The sequence below is a fragment of the Gorilla gorilla genome, chromosome 8 (genome assembly GCF_029281585.2).
Source record: "Gorilla gorilla gorilla isolate KB3781 chromosome 8, NHGRI_mGorGor1-v2.1_pri, whole genome shotgun sequence".
NCBI classification, from domain to species: Eukaryota; Metazoa; Chordata; class Mammalia; order Primates; family Hominidae; genus Gorilla; species Gorilla gorilla.
In genome coordinates, this window is record NC_073232.2 from 33405015 (window position 1) to 33432824 (window position 27810).

The window sequence follows — 27810 nt, forward strand, 5'->3', positions numbered from 1 at the left end:
GAAGAGAAACAAATGCCAAACAGGGGGTGAATAAAGTACAAGTTAGAGCAGTAAGTGGTAAAGTCAGTATTTGAACCCAGGGCTCTCTATCTCCTAAACATATGTGCTTTTAACCTCCCTGTCCCCCCCTGAGCATAATGAATATGGAAATAATGCATTTTCTAAAAGGAATGCTGCAGTGTTTTGAAGGTGAAGTAGTCTTACCTTTTATAGAATGAAATATGAAATCATCTCCAAACTATGGGCACAACAGAAAGCTTTCCTGTCTTCCCTTTTCATTTGATTTCATTGACCAAAGTGTGGACAAAACTGATTACAAAATAGAAGGCTTTCACATCTTCCCTTTCCTTTCCTATCAGCTCCAAACAGTCATTGTGAAGCCATGTGTCCCAGGAACCCATCATTCAATGCGTTGTGCTACTTGGAAGAATGACGAGCAACAATTCACATTCAGATTTGGTGTTTTCTTCATCAAGCTATAAGCATAGAAATGAAATTTTTGACATTGTCCCATATGGGTGAGAAAAGAAAAAGTGGTATTTTGAAGATCAAAGAAAACCACAGATCTATGGATGTCCTATATGTAAATCTTGTTTCTGTTTCTCCTGATGCTAAAATGTTGAATTCTAAATATGCAAAGGTACATTCACACACAAACACACACATACACACACACACACACACACCATACAGGAAGAACACACACATTGCTAATGGGTCCTAGAAAAAGGTGCTAGGGCTTAGTTGCACATGTTTGTTGACAGGTTAAAATAAAAGAAACCTGAACACTCCCCTCTGGGTCTATCAGTCTTTTTCTCCTTTTAGCTAAAGCTCTCCAGTTTATACAATTGAAAAGAGGGAGTACTTTTATCTTACCTGAAACATTATGCAGCCAAAGCTTCTATTTACTGACTCATAAAGGATTTTATGCCTCATCTGTTGTACTTAAGATGACTATAGAGAATATACCAGAAAAAAGATTTGAAATGTGTTACCTTCTGAAGTTAGAATTATAATCAGGTGTATTATTGAACAATCCTACTTTCCTTAATGTGTACAGATTTCAGCACTGGCAGGAAGTATTGAAGTAAACCCAAACACAGCATTAAGCAAAATGTAGCCTCAAACTCTAAAAATATGTACGATTGCCACTCCTCTGTGTGAAGCCTTCAGAATGATTTTGCCCAACTCTTTCATAATAGTTTCATCTGATGAAACAACAAAAGCACCTGTCACTGGGTGAGCTCAGAGCCTTCTATAAAAACATCAGGAACATTCTGATCCCAGAACTACCATTGCAGCTTTGTCGTGGAATAAGCCAGAGAGACCCTGGGCAAATCTCTTCTCCTTTCTAGACCTTAATTTTCTCCATCTATAAAATCCTGACACATTTCCCAAGAAGTTTGAGAGGAAGATTGGCTTTATAGAAATGGTTCTGAACAGCAGGATGTCTCGTAGCAATGTTTAATCATTAGTGATGATAACATGGGAGACTATTTACTTTGTGCCCTTGATGAAGATAGCTGTGTGTGTGCGTGTGTGCGTGTGTGTGTGTGTGTGTGCGCGCGTGTGCATGTGATGAAGTCTCACTCTGTTGCCCCGGCTGGAGTACAATAGTACCATCATAGCTCACTGAAGCTTCAAACTCCTGGGCTCAAGCAATCCTCCTGCCTCAGCCTCCCAAGTAGCTGGGACCAGAGATTCACACCATCAAGCTCAACTGATTGTTTAATTTCTGTTTTTATTTTTTGTAGAGATGGGTTCTGATTTTGTCGCCCAGGCTGGTTTCAAACTCCTGGCCTCAAGTGATCCCCCCACCTCAGCCTCCTAAAATCTTAGAATGATAGGGTGTGAGCCCCCACGCCCAGCCAACAGCTATTCTTTCACCAAGATAAAACCAAAGGCAAAGTATCAGAAAGAAGAAACTCATCAAAACGAAGGCAGACATGGCCATAATATTCTAAAGTGTTCATGTCCAATTCCATTTTAGAGTCAGTGTTTTCGAAAGCGTGACCTTGATGGCAGTCCTTAACTGCCATTCCTATGGCCATAGTCATGAAGGGTGGCCTGGTAGCCCTACCTTATCCAGGCGGACCCATGAAAAGCGTCCACTTGTATATTGGTTTGTCGTGTTCTTAACAAAAAAATAAAGAGGTTTCTGAATTTTTTGGTTTAAGACCCTAAGTTTTAAATGAATGGCCAATATAACATATTTCTCAATTTTGTTATTGGTCTAGGTTCATCTTGAGCAAAATATTATTTATATATTAATTTTGAGAGGTCATATAGCATGTGGTTAACAGCATAGACTCTGAAGCCAGACTGCCTGGGATCATGTCCCAGCTCCATCATCTGCCATTGTGTGATGCTGGTCAAATCATCCAACTACTCTTCACTCCAGTTTCCTCATCAGTAAATGGATATAAAAATAGGACCTACTTCATAGTATTGCTGTGAGGATTACATTAGTTAATTGTTCAGTATAGTGCCTGAACCATAACAAACACTTCATAAGTTGGGGGTATTTTTGTTTTTAAGCATTTCATAAAACCAATGTGGGAAAATAAATCATGAGCTCTCAACCCACCCTCCGAATGTTTATAGACCCTGACCACTTCTTACATCCCCTACTCCTAATCCACCACCACCTCTTGCTGGGACTTGTGCAGTAGCCACCTAACTGGTTCCCCTCTTATCATGAGCAGTCTCCACAGGGCAACCCAAGTAGTTGTTCCAAATCCTAAGTCACATCACACCTTTCGTCTATTCAATATACTGCGTGGCCCATCATTTCATTCAGAATAAAAGAGTACAAGCCTCGGCTCATCCCCTGCCACCCTCCTCTCACCTCTCTGCTCCAATTCCTGGCATCTTGACAGCTTCTTTAATAGCCTAGTTTATTGGCAACAACCTCAAGGCCTTTGTACTTTCTGTTCTTTTTTGCCTAATATGTTCTTCTCCTAGATGTCTGTGGGAGAGTGGCTTCTCCCTCATTCAATCTTTATTCAAACTCCATCTTATCTGAAGAAGGGCTCTCTGGCCACAATCTCTGAAATATCCTTTCCTTCCCTGTTAAATTTATCTCTAACCTGCCTTATTTCCCTATAGAGGACTAATAGCCACCTGATATAGTATATGCTCATTCTTAAACTGACATATGACCTGTCTCTTGCTAACCAGCATCGGTGGTCCATGACAGCAACTATCTTGTTTTGTTCACTGCTGTTTTACAAGCCCCTAGTATGGTGCCTGCACATAGTAGATGCTCAATAAATATGTGTTGCATTAGTTAATGAACTGGCGTGGATGATACAGTAGTTTATATTGGACTTTCGAAGCACTTTTACATATACAGTCTTATTTGATCCTTGGAAATAAGAATCACAGGGGGACAGATTTTTTTTCTTGCCCCTACACCTACAAAGATTGGCTCAGATCCCAAAGGGGCTTCCACTTTTTCCAAAACCAAGTACCCTGACACCACTTTACTTTCGTACTTATGTCAAGTATTACTATTTTATTTGACTGAGTTTAAGTTGCATCATTTAATGTACTCTTGAGATAAGCAACAGCATGGATATATCTCAAGATAATGATGCAGAATGAAAGAAACCAGACCAAAAGAGTATATACTGTCTGATTTCATTTCTTCAAAATTCTAGGAAATGCAAATTAATTTATAGTGACAGAAAGCAGATCAGTAATTGCTCAGGGGCTGGAGGAAGGGATTACAAATGGCCCAAAGGAACATTTTAGGGTGATGCAGATGTTCATTATCTTCATTTTGGTGATCGTTTCATAAGTATATCCATATATCAAAACTTACCAAATTGTACACCTTAGATGTATGCAGTTTTTAAAAATTTTTTATTTCCATAGGTTTCTGGGGAACAGGTAGTATTTGGTTACATGAGTAAGTTCTTTAATGGTGACTTGTGAGATTTTCGTGCACCCATCACCTGAGCCATTTCACTGAACCCAATTTGTAGTCTTTTATTCCCTCACCCCTCTCCCACCCTTTCCCCTGAGTCCCCAGAGTCCACTGTATCATTCTTATGCCTTTAAGTCCTCATAGCTCAGCTCCCATTTATGAGTGAGAGCATACGATGTTTGGTTTTCCATTCCTGAGTTACTTCACTTAGAATAATAGTATCCAGTGCCATCCAGGTTGCTGCAAATGTCATTAATTTCTTCCTTTTTATATGATATTCCATCATATATATATCACAATTTCTTTTCTTTTCTTTTTTCTTTTTTTTTTTTTTTTTTTTTTTTTTTTGAGACAGGGTCTCATTCTGTTGCCCAGGCGGGAGTACAGTGGTGTGATCTTGACTCACTGCAACCTCCGCCTCCCGGGTTCAAGTGATTCTCCTGCCTCAGCCTCCTGAGTAGCTGGGATTACAGGCACCCGCCACCACGCCCAGCTAATTCTGTATTTTTAGTAGAGACAGGGTTTCACCATTTTGGCCAGGCTGGTCTTGAACTCCCAACCTCAGGCAATCCGCCCACCTTGGCCTCCCAAAGTGCTGGGATTACAGGTGTGAGTCACCATGCCCGGCCTATACCACAGTTTCTTTATCCATTCATTGATTGATGGGCATTTATGTAATTTATTGTACATTATTTTGCTTAATAAAAGTGTTTTGAAAACAAAGAGATACCTTGCCCAAGGTCACACACATTTTTCTGCAAATCTTGACTGCAGTCCATGTCTGTGGATTCCTGGTATGTCCTTCTGCTTCCTGTGTTGCTTACCAGATTGGTAATGAGGCTCAGGGTTTTAACAGTAATGATACCCATTTGCAATAACATTTATTTTTGTATTGCTCTGTGCTGAAAGGAGAACTTTGATTTTACAGTTTGAAGGTGTTCTCTATCACTTTTATAAGGCTCTATCCCTTAAATTTAGTGAAAATCAAGTAGCCAACATTGATTGGATAGTATTTGAGGAACTGCAGGTTAATAGCACTTTTATATGAACAAATTGAGAGAATTAAATGATTTGACCAAGGTCATCAAGAACAGCAGCTTTGGCACAGGAATTAGAAACCGGATCGCCCTTGCATTTTGTTTTTCAGCATAAAAGCTACATTTCTGTTCTCTCCATTCTTTATGGGCAAATTGTAACTCTTTTTTCCCCCAAAGTACCTAAAATAATCTGTTTCTCACAGTCCTTCGTGCGTGTCTTCTTTTTCTCGCTTGTGAATAAGGTGTACTAAATGCCTCCCAGCACACACAGGACTCAGTGTTATGTTCTTTTTTTCCTCTCAATTCACCGTGTGAGAGAGGCACCACCTATTAAAAACAATATCCACAGACCTGAAGTCAGCTAAGATATCAGAATGTACTGTGCATGTCAGATTAGGGCTGAAATTCCAACTATAGTGTTTAAATGGGGACTCATTTTAATTAATAAATTTGGTCCTGACATGCAATTGCTCTTCACTTGATCAATATTTTGCTATTCAGATGGACAGTTTTTTTTTTTAATTTACTGCTGTGTGTGACTGAGTCCCTACTTAATACTCATTGACACAAAAGGATTCAAAGAGAAGTCAGCCTAACTCTCAAGTAGACAGAATAGAACAGATATACATGTGTTTTGCAATTGTAAGGAAGCTATACTAATTTTGAGATACTTGACATTTGGGGCTTTAAAAATAATTAATGGATCTTTATAGTTCAGCTTTACGTTTATTGGTTTATCCCTTTTATTGTACTTACATTCCCAAGACCCTTGGCTGATTATTTTACAATTGTGATTTTAAATGCATTTTGATACTAACTGCTACTTACAGGATATACTTGGTGAATTCTTTCACATATTAACATTACTCTCTGGTTTATCTATTATGAGAAAGTGTGTGTTTGTGTATGCAAGTGTGTGTGTGTACATATACACACAGATATATAAATTTTCTTAAATTGAGACATCCTTTTCTATTATATTTGCAAGTATCACTAAAGAATCTGAGTCACACCTATTCTGGCAGAGAGAAAGAAAACAATGGAAAATTAAAGCTCCAACGTGACTTTTTTTTTTTTTCATTCGTGTCATGCCTCTCATCTAAGTGAGCACTAGTATGTTTCCTTGGGTCTTGCTGTAAACATTGAAAACTTTTAGTTTTCTTTGGATTTTGGAGACTAGATACGATCAGTAGGAAATCGCTAATGGGAATTGATGCTTTTGATTCCAGCCAAGCATACCACCGAGGTCACAGAGGTAACATCCAACTCGTACACAAAACATGCCTTATAAAACTAGAGCATCGCCGAGGGTGGGTTAGTAATGTCTGCAGAGGAACAGCCCTACCTGTGCTGCCAGAATCATCAGTGTAACCAAAAGTTGTTGTGTTTGCAGAATTCTAAAAGAAAGATCCTGTGTGATTTTTATGTCTGTTATAATTTTCCATTAAGATTGTGAGAATACCACAAAAATGTTTGGTCCAAAAAAAAAAGAAAAGAAAAGAGAAGAAATCTGAATCTTCTAAAAATATTTCTATTATTACTGGTGGCATTCGAGCCATGTCTCATCTGACTTGCTTGTCAGTCTTCAGCAATCATTTGGGACTATTTCGAGATTGGACGACCTCATGTTTCAGCTTTAATGCCACATTCCCCCTCAAGCTACTGGCCTATGTTGACAAAATGACTAGATGACTAGAAAGGGATTATCTAAAAACACTGTTTCCAGTTCTTCTCCTGTCATTTCTCTTGGACCCATCCATTGATGCCTTCAATCCCTCCACTCCACAGAACTCAAGTCCAGGTCACAGATGACTCCATGGGTTAACCAGTGCTTGCTTCTCTTGACTGCCAACACATCACATGGTAGACCATGTCCCATCCTTAAGACACACCCTTCTCTTGGCTTCCTGGACATCTCTTCCCTCTCAGCTTTCTTATGACCTCACTGGCTGGTCCTCCTGGGTCTCCTTTGTTGGTTGCATCTCATTTTCTCATCCGTAGACATTGGCTTCTGCCCTAGACCTCATTGCTTCTCTATATTCATGCCATCGGTGTGAATGGATCCTGCCGCATGGTGCCAAATATCAGCTATAGGATGATGACCACTGTAGCCTGGATGTGTCCTCTGAAATACAGATTAATAGTTCAGATCATCTACTTGACATCTCAACCTCAACAAGTCCAAAAAATGAACTTTTTATTTCCTCCAATAAAACTATCTCCTCCCACAGTTTTCCCCATCTCAATAAATTGTAACCCTGTTATGCTAGTTGCTCACAACAAAACCCTTTGCATCTTTACTCATCTTTCGATCTCATTTCATATCTAATCTGATGAGAAATCTCATTCACTCTTCTTCCAAAATCTATGCACAAATCCAGCCACTTCTCACCATCTCTATCTAACCCTGCACTCAGGTCCAACCCACCATAATCACTTTCCTGGATTATTGCCTTAACTCCTGGTGGTCTCTTGATTTTAGTCCTTGCCCCTTGTAGTTAATTCTTTCTGAGATGGACTCTTGCTCTGTCACCCAGGCTGGAGTGCAGTGGCATGATCTCAGCTCACTGCAACCTCCACCTCCTGGGTTTAAGTGATTCTCCTGTCTCAGCCTCCCGAGTAGCTGGGACTACAGGCCCAGCTAATTTTTGTATTTTTAGTAGAGACAGGGTTTCACCATATTGGTCAGGCTGGTCTCATACTCCTGACCTCAGGTGATCCACCTGCCTTGGCTTCCCAAAGTGCTGGGATTACAGGCATGAGCCACCACGCCCAGCCCTGTAGTTAATTTTTAACAGAGCAGCCCTAGCCATTGACCTCATCTTGTCACACCTCTGCTCATAATCCTCTGTTGCCTTGCAGCTCAATCAAGAGCACAAGGGCCTCCACCATGTGATCACCTACCACCTTTCTAACCTCTTCTTATTCCATTTGTCATCTCACTCATTTCCCTCCAAACACAGTAGCTCTCTGCTGTTTCTGGAACACATCCAGCATACTTTTGTCTCAAGAAAACTTGCTTTTCCCTTTGCCTCCTTCCCCCAGATATCTACAAGTCTCGCTTCCACACTTCTTCCAAATATCTTCACATCAGCAGGATGTGCAACTACTATGAATAAAATAGCAATCCGCCCACTTCCACCCCACTGCTCTCTAGTCCCCACACCCTGTTTTGTCTTTTTCCCTGTGTCTTGGCACACTCTACACTTACTTGTTTATGAGTTTAGTGTCTATCTACATCAATAGAAGCTATGATCTCTGAGCTTACCATCGTATCCCCTCCTTTTAGAAGACTGAGGTACATGGTGGTATTCAAAAAATATTTCTAGAGTAAATGAAATCCATCTTTTACCATACCCATTTTGTTTAAGTGTGAAGTTTAATGCAATACTGTTTCTCTGTAAATCTAAAACAGTCCTAAGTTTCATCAACAGTTCTCTATTCCTAAAGAATTTATTTAAGGATCAAGATAATAGTTCAGTCTGCTTTGCTTTAGTTGTTCCTCCTTGCATAAGTATGCCACATAGGTTGAATTATCTTGTCCTGTGGAAAGGGGACACAGACTATTATTCTCCCTTTTGTTATGCTTGTTATATAAGCATAATGTTTACATATGAGCTGAATTGCTATTATAGAAGGTAAAGCTGACAGAATGCACAGATGCTGGTAAGGGAAGCAGATTCCTTCCACCTGGGGTAGGTGCTCAACTTGTTTAATGCATGTTATGATTGGGGGTAGCTCAGTATGATGACTTTGCTTGATAAGTTCCTCAGGTAACAAAGCAGATGGGAGGGGGTACTTATAGGGTTGATTGCTTTTTTTTCCAGTGCCTTGAGTTGGAAAGCCAACAATTGTCGTTTTGATCATGAGGCATTTAGGGGGACTTCTACCTCTGTACGTAATGGGGAGAGAAAGGTGATTTATGGTGAATCTGGAAGCAGGAGTTGTATTTTACAGGTGGTGATGGGAAGATCTGGGGACATGGACCCATCGGAGGATGGGCACCTTGTCCTTGCGGACTCGCCCCACCCACCACTCTCAGAGCTGTTCAAATGGGGCCCTGCATGTTTTCGCCACCCTCAGACATTTGTTCTTTATTGTGTGATCTTGTGGTTGAGAACAGAAGTGACTCTTAAAAGGCAGTGCCAGAACTTCAAAAGGAAATGGCGAGGAGGAAGTAGCCATGTGTGATGCCTCTTAAATGCCTCTTTAGAAGGTATCAGAGGAGAACAAAAGATAAAGGTACAACCAAAAAGTCTTCTGGAGTTTTTTAAGGGCGGATTGGAAAGTTAGGTTCGTGAAGCCCAGCCTTGGAGATTTAAGTCATGGGAATGACTGCCCCCAAGATGGCTGCTCTTAAAGTCCCTGCATGGTTGGAGGCCCGGCAGTTTGGGGCAGCATGGTAGCCTGATCTCTCTCTCTTTTTTTTTTTTTTGAGATAGAGTCTCTCTGTTGTCACCCAGGTTGGAGCACAGTGGAGTGATCTCGGCTCACTACAACCTCCACCTCCCAGGTTCAAGCGATTCTCCTGCCTCAGCCTCCTGAATAGCTGGGATTATAGGCACCTGCCACCATGCCCGGTTAATTTTTGTAGTTTTAGCAGAGACAGGATTTCACCTTGTTGGCCAGGCTGGTCTCGAACTCCTGACCTCAGGTAATCCACCCACCTTGGTCTCCCAAAGTGCTGGGATTACAGTCATGAGCCACCACACCCAGCCACTTGATCTCTTGTTACCCCCCTTGCACCTGCACTTCCACTAGCAGTGACTCTTCTTTCCCACTTGCTCTTGGGGGAAAAAAAAAAAAGCATGTAAAGATACACTTTACAAACTTTACAAACATTAGATAAGCCTTACAAACACATTGTAAAAACCCCCTTCCCTACCAGAACACAAGCCACCAAATGACCTAGATCTGAACATGAGGCCAACAGATCGGTCTCAACCCCTTTCCGCCTTTGCTTGAGACTCACACACTCTTGCACACTCGCACACAAGACTGTGATCTGAGCACCCATCCCCAGCCTTAGAGAATTGGGCCCTTTTCAGTGCCATCTCTCTGGACCCTCAAAAGCAGTAACTCCCTCAGGAACCCCTTTATTGCTCTGGCCAGGGCTGAGAGAAGGACATTCCAGTTCTCCCACAGGGGCAGGGTGTGTAAAGGCAGAAGACACAGACAAGGCTGCCAGCAGATCCACACCCTGTGGCGTGGGCCTGAGGACGTGGGAGGAGCTGTGCTGGGAACAGCAGGGAGACCCAGGGAGGGGAGTGGGCAGAGAGCCAGGGACTAGCCTAGGAAGGGATGATCTGGCTGGCTGCTGGCTTCAGGCTGCAGTCAGGCTGGATTTGCCTGAGAGTGTCCCCAGGGCAGCTGTACCCTGTCACAGGGGAGGAAACTTTTCTAACAGCCCTAGGAAAGCCTATTGAAAGCTTTCAGTAGTGAACCAGAGACTGAACAAATAACGACGTAATTATTACATAACAGTAACAGGAAAACTTTAGAGCGTAAATGGTAACAAAAGTTGTTCCCCAATATATAAACCTTGGATACCCTAAAAGCAGCTCAGCGTGACTCAGTTTTTGCTACTAGCATAAAATCAAAAATAATCAGATCCCTGCAGAAGTAGAGGGTACTCAGGTATCCACCTCCATAGCACTACTTAAGAAATAAAAATAAAATAACCTGTTCATAGAGTGGACAGCACAACTTGAATGCCAAAAGGCAGAGAAGGTTCTGTTCCTGGCTTTGATGCTGATGCTTGGGAAACACCCCTTGTCTTTCTGCATCACACACAAGCCTGCCTGGGGCAAGAATCCAGAGGCTTGTATATGCCCATGTCTAAATATTTTTAAAGGTATAAATCAAGCTAACAAACTATTAGATAAAATGTGTTCTATCCTCATACTTTGACAAATTTACCTTCATGATGACCGAGGATGCCAGATTTGATTTTAAACTTCTCTGAGCCCTCACAGTTGTGGGCTGGATCATGTGATCAGGAAGGGTCCCCCCACATCCCAGCCTGCAGCAAGCCACCTTCCCTCCTCTTCATCCTCCCTCCAGCTCCCTTCCACTTTGCAAGGAGGCTCAGGCACACGTGAGTGATTTTCCTCAACTACATGGGCAGGTTCCCTCCATGTGCCCTGCAAACAGCATTCTTTGGTCACCCCTCAGTATGAGGGGTGCATATACCAATGTCAGGCAAGGACTGGGGGACAAGGACTCCCTTCCCAGACTCCTCCTCCATTCCACAGTTTGACCCTTACTCCTTCAGGACTTATACCCCTAATCCCTGTACTTCCATCAAGTCAGTCACAAGGATTTAGGGAAGCTGATCATTTCTATGAGAGCTGGCGATGGATGGATTAGGTTCCTTTATGTCTTCAGGTCACGTAAGAGATACAGCGAGTCTTTTGTTTTTTTTAAGAGCTCCAAGATGAAGGCCAGCGTGATATGAATTTCCTCAAACTGCCCACACAGTCTTTCTCCCCACCCTCTGGGGAAAAAAATCTGAGCTTCCCCCTCAGATACCTAAGAAGAAGCTGAGAAAAATCTGCCCAGAAGAGGAACAGCTGCTGAGAGCCTGCCTCACCCTCCCTGGCTGGCCGTATTTCCAACTTTGTTGCCTTCTTCAGTAGATCTGGGGAACAAAAAAGCAAGGCATGAAATTTGAGTGTTCCCAAGTCTCTCTCCATAGCTGCCCGTGAGCAGTGTTACCTTTTGCTTGAGGCTCTCACGCTTGAGGGCCACATGAATAAATGCACGCCTAAGTGTGAGGGTGGCAAAGACCAATCATTCACAGACTGATGGGAATTGTTTCCCTAAAATATTCCCCTGAGCTGCTAGAGAGGGTGATTGCCACGAGAGCATAGACTGATGCGGACTAGAATTGCTAGGACAGGGAACACCCGTGGACGGCTGGCCATTGAGACACAGTGGAGAGGAAGGAGACCATGGTGCGAAGTCTACGAATGAGAGTGAGGAAAAGGAAGAGGTGGGAAAAAGTGGTACCCAAGGATAAGGCTTTATGGAATCTAAGCATCCCACATTTACTGTTTTTAAAAATGAGCTTGAAAAAGTAGGGTGTCCGTCCTGTGAAATGGAATCCCACAGCCACAGGTCTGCTAACATTTGCTTATATTTGTTGTCAAAGAATAGCTTGATTTTTTTTTTTTTTTGGTTATTAACATAACTTAAATGGAATAAAAGTATAAAGGAGCACCATGGTTTTCTGTCATCTCCTCTCCTCTTTTCTTTTTTCTTTTCTGAGACAGAGTGTTGCTCTGTCACCCAGGCTGGAGTGCAGTGTTACAATCATAGCTCACTGCAGCCTTGATCTCCTGGGCTCCAGGGTCCTCCTGCCTCAGCCTCTGTAGTAGCTGGGACTACAGGCATCTGCCACCACACGCTGCTATTTTTTTTATTTTTTGTAGAGATGATCTCATCATATTATTCAGGCCGGTCTTAAACTCCTAGCTTCAAACGATCCTCCTCCCTTCTTGGCCTCCCAAAGTGCTGGGAATACTGGTGTGAGCCATTGCGCCCAGCCAACACTGTTTCCTTTTCACTTGGAAAGCAGTTTATCCTGGAAATTCCTGGGATCCCGACTTTCGTTTACCAGAGTGGAAAAGCTAATCAAGTTGATACTTCCCCAGTATCTTTCTCCCCCAACTTGAGGACCAAACAGGTTGTACCTTTTCAAAAAGAATAATTTTTTCCCAATAGTAGAAAATATATCTTGAACAATAAAATTTATACACTTCACATTGATGCTTTTTAAATCTACATGCAAATTACATAAAAAATAGTATTTCATGCTGAAAACTTTCTAAAGATACATTCACTCCTCTGTAGTAACTACTGGTTATCACTACGTAAAATACCAATACTTTAGCACACAAGAAAAATTTTAGATTAACTCAGGCAGTTTCTCACTAAAGTCCATAATCTCTGCGCCTAAATCTGCTAATCACTGTAATTGAAGAAAATGCAGGAAGTATAAATCTCCTAGGGGGCGGTGTTTGTAACCTTTTTTAAAAAGAAATTACACCCAGAGTCTTTTTGATAGTTTGAAAACATGCACTGGAAACTGTTGCATATCCCTAAAAGGCCAACTTTTTTTTTTTCCTGGGGCCATGATTATTTAACTTTTACATTTTTGTTCTTATCTTTAAGAAAATCTCTGCTGGGTGCGGTGGCTCACGCCTGTAATCCCAGCAATTTGGGAGGCCGAGGCAGGCGGATTACCTAAGGTCAGGAGTTTGAGACCATCCTGGCCAACATGGTGAAACCCTGTCTCTACTAAAAATACAAAAATCAGCTGAGTGTGGTGGCAAGTGCCTGTAATCCCAGTTACTCGGGTAGCTGAGGTGAGAGAATCGCTTGAACCCAGGAGGCAGAGGTTGCAGTGATCACACCACTGCTCTCCAGGCTGGGTGGCAACAGAGCAAGACTCATCTCCAAAAAAAAAAAAAAAAAAAAAAAAAGAAAGAAAATCTCATTCTTTATGACCTTTGCTCTTTGCTTTCTATAACCACTCATCACAAGCTAAGGGCCATAACTACATCCAGATTTGGCCTCCTGAGTCAGATCTGAGTGCTCTGTGGGAGAGGAACTATTAAGACAGTTCTCTTTTGTCACTTTTAAAATGATTTTTCTTTAATTTTTTGAATGGAAAAAATACAGAAAACATAATATAATAATACCATAAACAGATGTTAGTGTCTGTTTAATGTCTGAGAGGCAGAATGGTACAGTGGTGAAGACAATTAGCTAGGTAAGTCACACAACTTACTTCTCTCTGCCTCAGTGGTCCTCATCTGTGAGATGGGGATAATAGTAGTGACCTCATACAGAAGATTAAATGAATTAATATGTGGAAGAGTTTGGATCAGTGCCTGGCACATAGCAAATGCTATATAGGTTTTTGTCAGATTTTAAAGAGAAAAACATGTTTCCATAATTGCTTGAGCCCTCTTACACTTTTAAAGTAAAATATTGTAAAACCCCTGTACTTTCTTTCCCCATCCTTTCCCAGAGCTAACCACGTGCTGGAGTTGGAGAGTGTAACTGCCATGCAAATTTTGGGCTTCCACTATGCTCACAACGTATATTATTGTTTTGTGTGTTATAAAGCTTTACTTAAATAGGATCATACTGCACGTATCCTTTTATAAGTTTCGGTGTTCACTCAGCATTATGTTTTTGAGATTCATCCATATTGACAGAGATGGTTCTAGTTCATAATTTGTTACTGCTGTTAACTGTTCCAATGTATCAATAACCCACTGAGAACAAGCAGATGACAAACGGTGCTACAATGAGCTCCATGGAACAAGTGTCCACATGTGAGATTTTCTCCGTGATGGTCAGCTTAAAAGACGTAGCTAGGTATGGGAGGCACCTCTTCAACTTCATGGATAGGGTTCGATAGTGATTATGCAAATTTACACTCTCACCAGCAGTAAATAACAGGCTCTATTTTCCCACGTCCTCACCAGTACTTGAGGCTATTATATTTTCTGACTTTTGCCTATGTGATGAGAATAAAATAGTATGTGACATTTTTCATTTTTATGTCCATAATTACTAATTTATTGGCCACTGGAGTTTCCCTCTCATTGAATTGCCTATTTATATCCACCTTTGGATATACATTATTGTCTATTTTCTTATTGCTTTATAAATGTTCTTTAATTATTCTGAATGCAAATCCTTGGTAGAGCATGTGAGTTGTAAATATCTTCTCTCTGTGGTTTGTCTTCACTACTTTGTTTGCAATGTCTTTTGTAGTTCAAAATCCTCATTTCAATGCAGTTTAATTAGGTAATATTTTCCAGTATAGTTTATGATCTTTGTTTCTTTTTAAAGTCTTCCCTGTACCAATACACTGGGAGACAACACCATGTGGTGTTTTTAGTTTTTTGTTTATGCGAAGTTTTAGAGTTGAGCTTCTCACATGTATGTCTTTGGTCCATCAGGAATTGATTTTACTTATGGTGTAAGAAAGGGATGTATTTTTTACTTTTTCCATATGGAAAACCAATTTTCCCAACACTATTTATTGAATAGTCATTTCTCTATGGGTTTGTATGACCTCTTCCGTCATATATCAAGCTCTCACAAAGTCTGTGTCTTTGTCTAGGCTCTCTGTTTCGTTGCGTAGTCCTGTTTGTCCTATCTGTGTGCCAAGCCACACTGTCTTAATAGTGCTGATACCTGGTGGAGCAAGTACCCCCTCTTATTATTATTCCTCAAAATTGCCAGATTGATGTTATAAGTGGTTTTGTTTGTTTGTTTGCTTTGTTTTGTTTTGAGGTGGAGTCTTGCTCTGTCACCCAGGCTGGAGTGCAATGGCGTGATCTTGGCTCATTGCCGCCTCATGCCTCCTGGGTTTAAGCAATTCTCCTGCCTCAGCCTCCCAAGTAGCTGAGACTACAGGCCTATGCCACCACACCCAGCTAATTTTTGTGTTTTTAGTAGAGACAGGGTTTTACCATGTTGGTCAGGCTGGTTTCAAGCTACTGACCTCAGGTAATCCACCCACCTCAGCCTTCCAGAGTGCTGGGATTACAGACGTGAACCATCATGCCTGGCTGTAAGTGGTATATTTTTATTAAACTGTATTTTCTATTTTTTCTAGTATTTCAGGTTGCTGTCGATCCTATATATTGATCCTGTATCATTCAGTTATATTAAATAGTTCTAATAGTGTATCTGCAGGTTTCCTTACATTATTATATCGTCTATGAACAAGTACTATTTTGGCTATCTCTTTTTAATCCATATTGCCTTTATTTCTTTTTCTTATATTAACCATGCTAGTGAGTTTTTAGGATGCAGTGACAGCAAAAATTCCAAATTTTAAAACAATCCTTCTAACATTTCATCACTGAGCCTGATACTTGTTTGAGGTTTTTGCTAAACATAAGAACATTCTTTTTAATTTTTAAATTACTGGTTTTTAAAAAAGTTATGAATGTGTGTTGGATTTTTCTTAACATTTAGCTGACTCTGTTAAGATGAGTGTATAGTTCTTTTATTTATATTGCAGAAAATTTTAGGGCTGGACTGTCTAATATTAAACCAGCCTTACATTCCTGAGATAAATTATTTTGGATCATGATGTGTTTGTTCATATATTGCTATATTTGCTTTACTAATATTTTATTTAGGGCTTTGCATTTGAATGTAAAATCCCCTCTTATTCTATGTCTTCGTCTGTTCTCATGCTGCTAATAAAGACATACCTGAGACTGGGTAATTGATCAAGAAAAGAAGTTTAATGGACTCACAGTTCCACATGGCTGGGGAGGCCTCATAATCATGGCAGAAGGCAAATGAGGAGTAAAGTCACATCTTACATGGTGGCAGGCAAAGAGAGAGCTTGTGTAGGGGAACTCCCTTTTATAAAACCATCACCTCATGAGACTTATTCACTATCACAAGAACAGCATGGGAAAGACCCACCCCCATGATTCAGTTACCTCCCACCAGGTCCCTCCCATGATATGTGGGAATTATGGGAGCTACAATTCAAGATAAGATTTGGGTGGGGACATAGCCAAACCATATCATTCTCTCTTTCTAATATCAAGGTTTATACTAGCCTTATAACATTAATTGATATTATAATATTTGATTTAAACCACAGCTCATCTTAAGTGTTAGAATTCAGATACAGTTGTAGCATATTCGTAATTAGAATAGTGTTCCTCACAGCATTTTCTTATAATATTTTCTCCCTTAATTGTTGAGTAACCTTTGAGATGAAAACGAGGACTCAACTGATGTTGCTACAAGTTCTCTTATGACTTTACATTATAGCTTCTTCATGGACAAGTTTCTAAATATCCATGCAAAGGGACAAGAAGACCTATTTGGAAGGACCAGGAGGATCACAGCACTGGAAATCAGCATCTTTCACTCTGTCTGAATTCCAGAAATCATCAATCGATTCTTTCAGCCATTGTTTAGAGAAATGCCTTGGGATGCTCCTTTCAATGATATTAACATTTTACTTGACTCCCAATTGCACCAATTTGTCTGAAACAAAACAAAGTTAAAGGGGTAAGCCCCAGGGCTTTCTGTGGAGAATGAGTGCCTCCAAGCAGAACTCTGCCCAGTGACTGCCCTCTGTCAGGCAGTTATGGGGAGCAAGACTCTCTCTCATATTATTACTTCCTATAGATTTAACTTTTTTTTTTTTTTTTTGAGACAGAGTCTCGCTCTATCACCCAGGCTGGAGTGCAGTGGCACCATCTTGGCTCACTGCAAGTTCTGCCTCCTGGGTTCACACCATTCTCCCGCCTAAGCCTCCAGAGTAGTTGGGACTACAGGCACCCGCCACCATGCCCAGCTAATTTTGTTTTTGTGTTTTCAGTAGAGATGGGAGAGATGGGGTTTCACTGTGTTAGTCAGGATGGTCTCGATCTCCTGACCTCGTGATCCGCCCGCCGTGGCCTCCCAAAGTGCTGGGATTACAGTTGTGAGCCACTGTGCCCGGCCTAGATTTAGCTTTTAACATGTTCTTTCAGGGTGCTAACATAGGTTTCCTCACACTTATGAGTCTTTAAAGCACTTTTTTTTTTTTTGAGTCAGAGACTCAGTTTGTCACCCAGGCTGGAGTGCAGTGGCACAATCTCGGCTCATTGCAGCCACTGCCTTCTGAGTTCAAGTGATTCTCCTGCCTCAAATTCCCAAGTAGCTGGAATTACAGGCGCACACCACCATGCCCAGATAATTTTTGTTTTTTTGTTTTGTTTTTTTGAGAGGGAGTCTTGCTCTGTCGCCCAGGCTGAAGTGCAGTGGCACCATCTTGGCTCACTGCAACCTCTGCCTCCCAGGTTCACGTGATTCTCCTGCCTCAGCCTCCCAAGTAGCTGGGACTACAGGCATGCACCACCACACCCAGGTAATTTTTGTATTTTTAGTAGAGTCGAGGTTTCACCATGTTGGCCAGAATGGTCTCAATCTCTTGACCTAGTGATCTGCCCACCTCAGTTTTAGTAGAAATAGGGTTTCACCGTGTTGCCCAGGTTGGTCTCAAATTCCTAACCTCAAGTGATCCACCCACCTTGGCCTCCGAAAGTTCTGGGATTACAGGCATGAGCCACAGCACCCAGCCAAGGGCACATTCAAAATTGGAATTTAGCTTAAAATTATTATTGCCTGGAATTTCTCAGTCCTTCATAAAGATTTGTCTAGAGACTCTCAAAGTCTTACATTGTCCTCAAGTATCAGGTCACTAAGTGAAATAAAAAAATAATTGACAGATAGATCCTTCTTGAATACAGCAAAAATTTGGTGTGGCTACCCAATTCAAGATAAAAACAGTGAAATCCGAGAGTAAAGTTATTCCAAATTTTTTTTTTTTAAAATCCAGACTTTCTGCAGAGAATGAATTTTCTATTATCTTTTTCTTCTTTGCAAGGCAATTGTCATCATTCTGCTTTGTCACCTACTTTAAAAGCTATCCTATAGGAAGGGACTTAACAGCGGGAGAGTTCTCTCTGGGATTTGAGAAGTTACTGACATCAGAAGGTATCCTAGAGCCACTTGAGGAACACACACACCCTTGTTCAAATCGCTGCTGTGTTTGAAACAAAACGTCAGCTGGTGTTAGGTAAGAATTGCTAACTTCTAAAGAATAGTGTCATTTTATAGAACCACTGCAGGGGTTAGAACACAGAGGGTGACCAGAAAACACCTCCAAGAAGAAAGAGATTGAGACTTTTTTGATTGCTTTTGTACTCCCGAGTTCCTGGCACAGGCCTGGCACAAGATGGGAACTTGTCTAGTGAATTAATGAAGCCATTTCTACCGGTGCCTCTAGGGTACCTCTAAGTACATTATATTCTTTTTGGGTGTTGTTTTTCTGTTTTGTTTTTTGTTTTTGTTTTTGCTTTTTTTGAGACGGAGTCTCACTCTGTCGCCAGGCTGGAGTGCAGTGGCATGATCTTGGCTCACTGCAACCTCCGCCTGTCAGGTTCAAGCGATTCTCATGCCTCAGACTCCCAAGTAGCTGGGATTAGAGGCACATGCCACCATGCCCAGCTAATTTTTGTATTTTTAGTAGAGACGGGGTTTCACCATGTTGCCCAGGATGATCTCGATCTCCTGACCTTGTGATCTGCCCGCCTCGGCCTCCCACAGTGCTGGGATTATAGGTGTGAGCCACCGCACCCGGCCTCTTTGTAGTTTTAAATCATAAGACTCTTGAATACAGTCTCTTAAAGATATGCTACTGTGTTAACTGTACTGGAATCTTTTGCTTACCTTAAATGTCAATGTCTTTCCCATTTCAGATGCCAATGTACGTTCTACCAACTCCACTGAAAGCTTTTATTTGAGCAGCCCTTGGCTTATTTCCTCTGGCTTCAAAAATTACCCAGTTAACTGAGTAGGATTCCTAACTGGCCAGTCCGTTTAGCGATTTTTTAGATGAAAGTTCTAGATTTTAGTGCAGAAGTTGTCTTTGAAGATTATCAAATCAAAACATCCTTATTTTAGAAAGATGATACAGAAAATCCTAAGGAAATCTGAGTGAACCCTTCACATTTTGGTGTATAGTCATCAGGTATTTCAGGAGACTTAACTTGAACCTAACGAAACCAAGTTTCAGGCCCCTGTAAATATAGATGTTCACTTTCATACCTAAGTTTCTGTTTCAAATGTTGTATTCTTGTTCTTAAAGAGGCCACTCAAAATTGTGTAAGCTTCAGGGCTCACAAAATGTGGGGTCCATCACTGTCATCAAGGTGATTAACTGATTTGTATAAATCTAGTTCCTTTCTGTTTTATGATATGCTTTGTCATTTAATAAAATACAGTTTTTTCACATTGCCATATTCTCTTACAATTGCTTTTCATAACTGTTTAGTGTTCCAGTGAACAGATTTATTAAATGAACTACTTATTAAATCAATCCCCTATTGTTGGAGATTCTCCCTCACCTTATATTATTCCTACAATTGATACTTCACTGAGCATCTTGGTAAGGATGTCATTGTGCCTAAATGTGTAAAAGTTGAATTAGTGCTTCAAACCACATGTGTATTTTGGGGGCTTTTAATACATTGACAAATAACCCTTCAGAGAAATGGTATCAACTAACTTTCCCAACAGTGATATGTGGGAGTATCCATTTTCCCATCCCTTGTCAGCACTATTTATTGTCCTATCAACCTTTGCCAATGTTGTAGGTGTAAAAACTTACCTTGTTATTTTAATTTTAATATTTTTCATAAGTTGAAAACTTATTTCCCATCAGAAAATGCTGTAAGAATCCTTTATATATTTAAGGCATTAGCCATTTGCCACTGGTATTGCAGATGGTGATCTGCATAGTCCTAAAATGGATTTGGAGAAACTGAGGTATTTAGTTTATTTGGAATTGTCACCATCAGCTGCCTGCAGAAGACGCCCTTCAGGGAAAATGGTATTGCTATTCCAAAAGGCAAGCATACATCATATTCACTTGGCCACATTACAGGGATAATTTAATGTGTTTCAGCTAAAGGTATCTGAGCGTCTACTAGGTACCTAACTCTGTACTCTATCTTACCATCTGGTGAGGGAAACTGTATACAACAAACCATAATGCAGGATTAAAAGCCATGCTTGCAGCCAGGTGTGGTGGCTCCACCTGTAATCCTAGCACTGTGGGAGATCAAGGTGGGTGAATCACCTGAGGTCAGGAGTTTGAGAACAGCCTGGCCAACATACCAAAACCCCGTCTCTACTAAAAAAATACAAAAATTAGCCGGACATGGGGGCATATACCTGTAGTCCCAGCTACTCAGGAGGCTGAAGCAAGAGAATCACTTGAACCCAGGAGGTGTGAGGTTGCAGTGAGCCGAGATTGCACCATTGCACTCCAGCTTGGGCAACAGAGCGAGACTCTGTCTGAAAAAAAAAAAAAGTCATGCTTGCAGTCTCAACAAAATACAATATGAGCACATCGGTGAGGTAAATTAATTCCTTCATTCCTGAAGAGGAAATGATGGAGTAGTAATGGGGGAAGATTGTTCAGAGGATTTGATGTATATGTGAAGCAAAGAAGTGGTGAGAAGTGCGTGGCGCAGCGTGTGGGATGAATGTGCACCGTAAGAGGTCCAGTCCCACTGCGGTGCCCTAGCAAAGTGGGACGCTTCGGGAAAATAAGGCAGGAAGAGGAGTTGAGGTCACATGGTGAATATCCTTGGATACCATGTTAAGATAAAGATATTTTAGAAGATGTCCCACATTCTGGAACTGATTCTGAGACGCAAAAGACAATGAAGATGTGTGGGCACAAGTGTGACCTGCCAACTGCACCCTGCTTTTTGTAAAATGTGAGTAAGAGATCTTGGTTAAAATCCACGTTGCCTTTGCAAAGCCATGGAGGTGAAAGAACCCTTCAGTGTTCAGGCTTCTCAGGGGGACACTGAGCATTGCCAGGTTCATATCGACACTCACTCTGGCACAGGTTTCAGAGCTCAGCACCTCCCCCTCCCACCCCACACCCCCATCCAGCATGTGGATCCATTCTAACCCTGTGATGGCATTCCCTTCGGTTGAGGTAAAGACGGGAATCTTTTTTCTGAGCTGCACCCAGCACGCTTCAACATCTTCAAGCAGATGGTCAGCCTAAAAGTGTGAGGATAGCTCAGGTCACCCTGAGAGGATGCTTGCAGGAGATGGACAGAGCTAAATGCAGGATTTCAGGAGAAATATGCTTCAAGAAAGAGAGCATGGCATCTATGAATTTGGCAGAAGTGGACATATAGCTCCTGCCAAATGATGAGTTGTAACTTTTAGGCAAATTGCTTGGACTTTCTGAGCTTTCATTTCCTTATCTGTGAAATGGGGTCATAGTATCCATCTGACAAGAGATACTGTGCTGATGAGATGAAATACATACACATGGTTTCTGACATACGGCAGGCATCCTATAAATGCATTTCTCTCATCCTCATCCCTTCTTCATAAAAAGGGAGTTTGGGAGGCAGAGTCCCCTGGACAACCTCTGGGAATCTGGAGCAGCCAGCACTAACTTGGAGCAAGGGAGCCTGTGCCAAAGCATGCAGAATCTCTAGAGACCATGTGGGCTTTTGTTCATCATCGTGCCAATAAAACGCCATCGGATATTAAGAGAATTCCTTCTGAGTCTAAGCATTTCTAAATACCTTTCCTGAATTGAGAAAGCAAACCGTGTAAAAGCCAAGCGTGAAAAGACTATTCTGTTTGCAAAGGCATTTTTCCCATCCTGCCTGGCTTGTCACGTTCTGTGACTGGACTCATGCACCCAGCTGGCAGCTGCACCAGCCAGACCCTGAGGTAACTATAGTTTAGGCCCATTTTTTTCCTACTCCAGAGACTACAAATTCTATTTCAAGCACACGCATGTACAGAATGCAGATGTGGGGATGAAAATCAGACCATCTCTGGGAGCGAGGCTGTGATACTTAACTGTAGGGACGCCATTAGTGGCCTTTCTGCAGTGGCCTCGCCCAGGCGCGGCTGGGGCATGGACCTCAAGAGTGGTTTTGGCCTTTTAATGTACCATAGCAATCCCATGGGACAATCACCACACATCCCACGTGGGGCCAAGACATTGCGTGATCTGTGATCAGACAGGCTTAAAAGGTATTCTCCACATTCTGAGGAATTTGTAACAGCATGGAGATTCTGGAAAACTAGTTCCCTGAAAAAGCTGAGGGTCAACACAGGGATGAGTGGAGAGGGGACATGGAGCCCTTATGCCTGACATGAAGGGACTGCTCTAGTCAAGGAAACAGCCACTTCAGAATGTGTCTCTACTGTGGATACAAACCAAGGGCGAGGTTACTAGGCTGGTTACATCATCTAGCAAAAGCTCTTATAGCTCAGATAGACCCACAAATGAGACATTCCTTTTCAATGACTAATAAATCATTCGTTTATTCATTCAACAAATATTTATTGAGAAACTACTATGTAACAGGTAGTCTCATAGGTACTAAGGATACAGTAGAAAACAACAAAAAACTTAAAAAAAAAATCCCTTGGCCCCAGTTACTTGAGAAGATTGCTTGAAGCCAGTAGTTTGAGGCTGCAGTGAGCTATGATCATACCACTGCACTCCAGCCTGGGTGACAGAGCAAGACCCCATCTCTTTAAAGATAAAAAAAATAAAAATAAAAAAAAAATCTCTGAGCTCATGAAACTTACATGTTAGCAAGAGAAACTGATCATAAGCAATATCACTAATTAAAATATGAATAACATAGAGTAGAAAATGCTAAGAAAACAGACATAAAGCAAGTATAAGAGTAAGAAACAGTATGGAGAATGGCTACTAAAATTCTAGCTGAGGAGGCTAGGGAAGGCTTCACTGAGAAACCAACTTTATAGAGACCTGATGGTTTGGATAGGTATAGACCTAGATCGAAAATATTTCCCTCCAGGTTTTCAAAGGCATTGCTCCATTATCTTTTGGTTTCTTAAGTTCCTGCTGAGAAAGCTATTGCCTTTCTGATACCTGATCCTTCCTATGTGACTTTTTACCTGTTCTGGGGGCTTTTAGGATTTTCTGTTTTCCCCGTCTTCTGGAATGTCTCAGTGACAAACCTGTGTGTTGAGTATTTCATGAACTTTTACAATCTGCGATCTCATGTCCTTCAGTTTACAAGGAAAAAAGAACATTCTTATAATATTGTTTTGGAAAACTCTGTTTTTTCTGATCTCTTTTACCCAAATCTCCATTACTGGGGATCTGGGTGCTCTGACATGATTCTATGTTTCATATTGCTCTTCTCTCTTTTCCCATCTCTCAGTCTCTTTTTTTCGGAGGGGAGGTGGCCTCCACTTTCTGAGATTGCGTCAATTTTTTCTTCTTCACTGAATTTTAAAATTCTGCTCTCATGGTTCCCAGAGACTGATCTTATCCTCCAAATGCTCCCCCTTTTTCTGGACTGTTTGTTCTCTTCCGAGTTTCTTTTTCCTATTTCTTTGGGTGTTTTCGTTTGTGTTAGAAGATTTTATAAAAATGTTTGTGACATCTTGGGAGTCAGTTAATGTAAGAGGGAGGCACGGTTGTAATTTTGGGAAGTTTTATATGTGGGTCTGGCTGCTTCGCTATGGGGTGACCAGACAGAATCTGAATATGACCCTCAAAAATCTGTTTGTCAGGCCAGACATGGTAGCTCATGCCTGTCATCCCAGCACTTTGGGAGTCCGAGGTGGTCAGATCACTTGAGCTCAGGAGTTTAAAACCAGCCTAGGCAACATGGCAAAACCCCATCACTAAAAAAAAATATACAAAAAATTAGCTGGGTGTAGTGGTTCTCTCCTATGGTCCCAGGTACTCAGGGGGCTGAGGTGGGAGGATAGCTTGAATTCATGAGGTTGGGGCTGCAGTGAGCCCTGATCATGTCACTGCACTCCAGCCTAGGCAACAGAGCAAGGCAAGACTCAGTCTCTCACATACACACAAAAGTTTGTCTCTTCTCATGGGTCATTCAGCATTCCTAGAGGGGACCCTCCAGTGTCCTGACTAAGGGGCTGGCCCCTTTGCCAGCATTCGGTCGAGGGCATATCAGCCCCTTCCCCTATGCTTGGTCAGCCAGAATCCAGTGTGTTTGATGTGGACTCTTCCATCTTCTGTGGATGTGATGGGTGGCTACCTGGCTGAGTGGGGTGGGAAGAGAGATGGACATTTGCTACATCAGTGGTCCCTAGCCTTTTTGGCACCAGGGACCGGTTTTGTGGAAGACAATTTTTCCATGGACAGGGTTAGGGGGAGATGGTTTCGGGATGATTCAAACGCATTACATTTAGCATGCACTTTATTTCTATTATTATTGCATTGTAATATATAATGAAATAATTATACAACTCACCATAATGTAGAATCAGTGGAAGCCCTGAGCTTGTTTTCCTGTAACTAGTCAGTCCAATCTGGAGGTGATGAGTGACAGTGACAGATCATCAGGCATGGGATTCTCTTAAGGCGCATGCAACCTAGTTCCCTCACCATGCGCAGTTCACAGTAGGGTTCACGCTCCTATGAGAATCTTATGCTGCCGCTGATCTGACAGGAGGTGGAGCTCAGACAGTGATTCGAGCAATGGGGAGCAGCTGTAAATACAGATGAAGATTCCCTCGCTCAGCCATGGCTCACTTCCTGCTATGTGGCCCAGTTCCTAACAAGCCAAGGACTGGTACTGGTTTGTGGCCTGAAGGCTGGGGACCTTTGTGCTACACCATTTTAAAATCAAGTTCAGTCAGGCATCATGCATTCAACTCACTCTGCATTTCTACCTTCAGAAGGGTTGGGAGCCTCATTTCCTGAGTTTCCCTGGCTCTGCATGTTTTATGTTGAATTATTCCCTTGAAGGTTTAGGTATCAGCTTGCTCTTGTCTACTGTTAGTTCCTCTCTCATTCCCTTACTTCTTTGATGTATGCTTTTGTATCCCTTATTGTCAGTTTAATGGAATTTCTGGAGGAAGCAGAGACAAATGTATTACATGGGCTGCCATATTGAACCGGAATTCATTCTTTTCTCTTTTGAGTCTCCCTTTCCAAAGCTTACTCCAGTGGTAGTAGTTCACCCCCAGTAGATTCTCACAAAAAGCAAGACTCAAATTCAGTGTCAGGATTGTGGATATCCTGTTTCAGTTATCTGTTTCTGAATAACAAATCACCCTAAGCATAGTGACTTCACATGACAGTCATTTATTTGCTTATGATTCTGCAATTTGGACAGTGCTTGGAGGGGCCATCTCATTTCTGCTGGCATCAGCTGGGGTAGCTCACCTGGGGCTGGGGAGACCACTCCCAAGATGGCTCATCCACATAACCTCAGTGGTTCCAGCTGTAAAATGGGCACTTAGATGGGGTGGTTCTTCAGCATGTGACCTCCCGTGTGGCTGGGTTAGACTCCTCAGAAGCTGAGTTCTGAAAGGAAACATCCCCAAACCAAGCTCACCAAGAGGACAAACTCCAGGTGCAAACACATATCAAGCTTTCCTTTTGCATCACACTTGCTAATATCCCATTGGCCAAAGCAAGTCACACAGCCAAGCCCAGAATCAACGTGGAACAGAACTGCTCTCCACAGGTGGGTGAGTGCTAGGAGACAGGGTGAACTGGGGCCCACATACCCCCTGGGAACTCTGGGATCCTGTGCTTTTTCCATTTTATTTCTGAAACATTGAGGTGCCGGATTCTAGCACGATATGAACATTCAAATAAATATGTATTAGAACCACAGAAATCTTGTTGCATTTCCACTGAAAATGTTTCTGAATGGACTAGACAGATTTAAGCTATGTAGCTTACCCATGGCTATAATGATTGTGTTCCTAGTTAATGAAAGACATGAAAAAAAAATCACTCTATGAGGTCAGATTTCTAAATATACCTTTCCAAGAAATTAAGTATCGTCCTTTTTTTTTTTTTTTTTTAAGATGGAGTCTTACTCTGTCGCCCAGGCTAGAGTGCAGTGGCGTGATCTCAGCTCACTGCAACCTCCCAGGTTCAAGCAATTCTCTTGCCTCAGCCTCCTGAGTAGCTGGGATTACAGGCATGTGCCACCACACCCAGCTAATTTTTGTATTTTTAGTAGAGATGGGGTTTCACCATGTTGGCCAGACTGGTCTGAAACTCTTGACCTTAAGTGATTCGCCTGCCTCAGCCTCCCAAAGTGCTGGGATTACAGGCGTGAGTCACCACGCCTGGCCAAGTATTGTCTTTTGCTTTAGGCTACCAGAGGTTTGCTTCTTGCATGTTTGTTTTTGAGTCAGGGTCTCACTCTATTACTTAGGCTGGAGTGCAGTGGCGCAATCATAGCTCACTGCAGACTCCAACTCTGAGCCTCAAGTGATCTTCCCACCACAGCCTCCTGAGTAGCTGAGACTACAGTCATGTGCCACCACACCCAGCTAATTTTTTTTTTCCAAAGAGATGGGATCTTGCTACATTGCCCAGGCGGGTCTCGAACTCCTGGCCTCAAGCAATCCTCTTGTCATGGCCTCCCAAAGCACTGGGATTACAGGCATAAGCCATTGCACCCAGCCCTTGAATTTTTGAAAATTAGGCTCTTTAACACCTGCTTGGACTTCAAAGAATGTAGGTGAGTACTTACACAATAACCAAACAGTGCATTCCTTGGAAATTCCAAACCTAGATCTCTTGTTACATGCTTGCCAAGCTTGTCCTGAACGTTCCTAAGTGCAGCAGGAAAGAAGTGGCTCAGCTTGTGCTGTGTGTGCCCTGAGTCTTGACCTGTGACTAATAACTGTTTCCTTTGTGTGCAGGGGTTCTCTATCTCCAGTATGGAGATGAAACCAAGCAGCTCAGGATGCCGAATGAAATCACAAGTGCAGACACAATCCGTGCTCTCTTCGTAAGTGCCTTTCCACAGCAGCTCACCATGAAAATGCTGGAATCGCCCGGTGTCGCCATTTACATCAAAGATGAAAGCAGAAATGTCTATTATGAATTAAATGATGTAAGGTAAGTTGTGACATCATTTTTTGCCTGCCATTTTGCATTAGAGTTTTTTGTTTGTTTGTTTTTGTTTTTGAGGGGTTTTTTTTTACCCACTATATTGCATTTAGAGTGTTTTTTTGTTTTTTGTTTTTTTGGTTTTTTTTGGTCCATCATATCCCTTTCATAGAGTTTATACCAAATTCTAATTTCTTTATATCCTAGTGAAGAAAGCAGATTCATTATCCTGATTGGTTGGGCTTATTTCACCCAGTCAGATGATTTCACTATCTGGTTTTCTACAATTCATTTACAGGGTATAGCTTATAAAAATGAGGACAAATTTCTCCCCCACAGATTTTTGAATGCTACATCTGAAAAGAACATTA

At 41.8% G+C, this 27810-nt stretch overlaps 1 protein-coding gene across 12 annotated transcripts in view; it reads left to right on the top strand.

Annotated features, from left to right (window-relative positions):
* KIAA1217 (KIAA1217 ortholog) overlaps nucleotides 1-27810 on the top strand; it is a 342128-nt gene that overhangs the window by 199982 nt on the left and 114336 nt on the right. For all 12 annotated transcript variants that reach the window (XM_004049166.5, XM_055351996.2, XM_055351994.2 and 9 more), the window contains one exon: nucleotides 27250-27448. In XM_004049166.5, the coding sequence (XP_004049214.2) occupies nucleotides 27250-27448 (199 nt within the window). The remainder of the gene's footprint in view (nucleotides 1-27249; nucleotides 27449-27810) is intronic.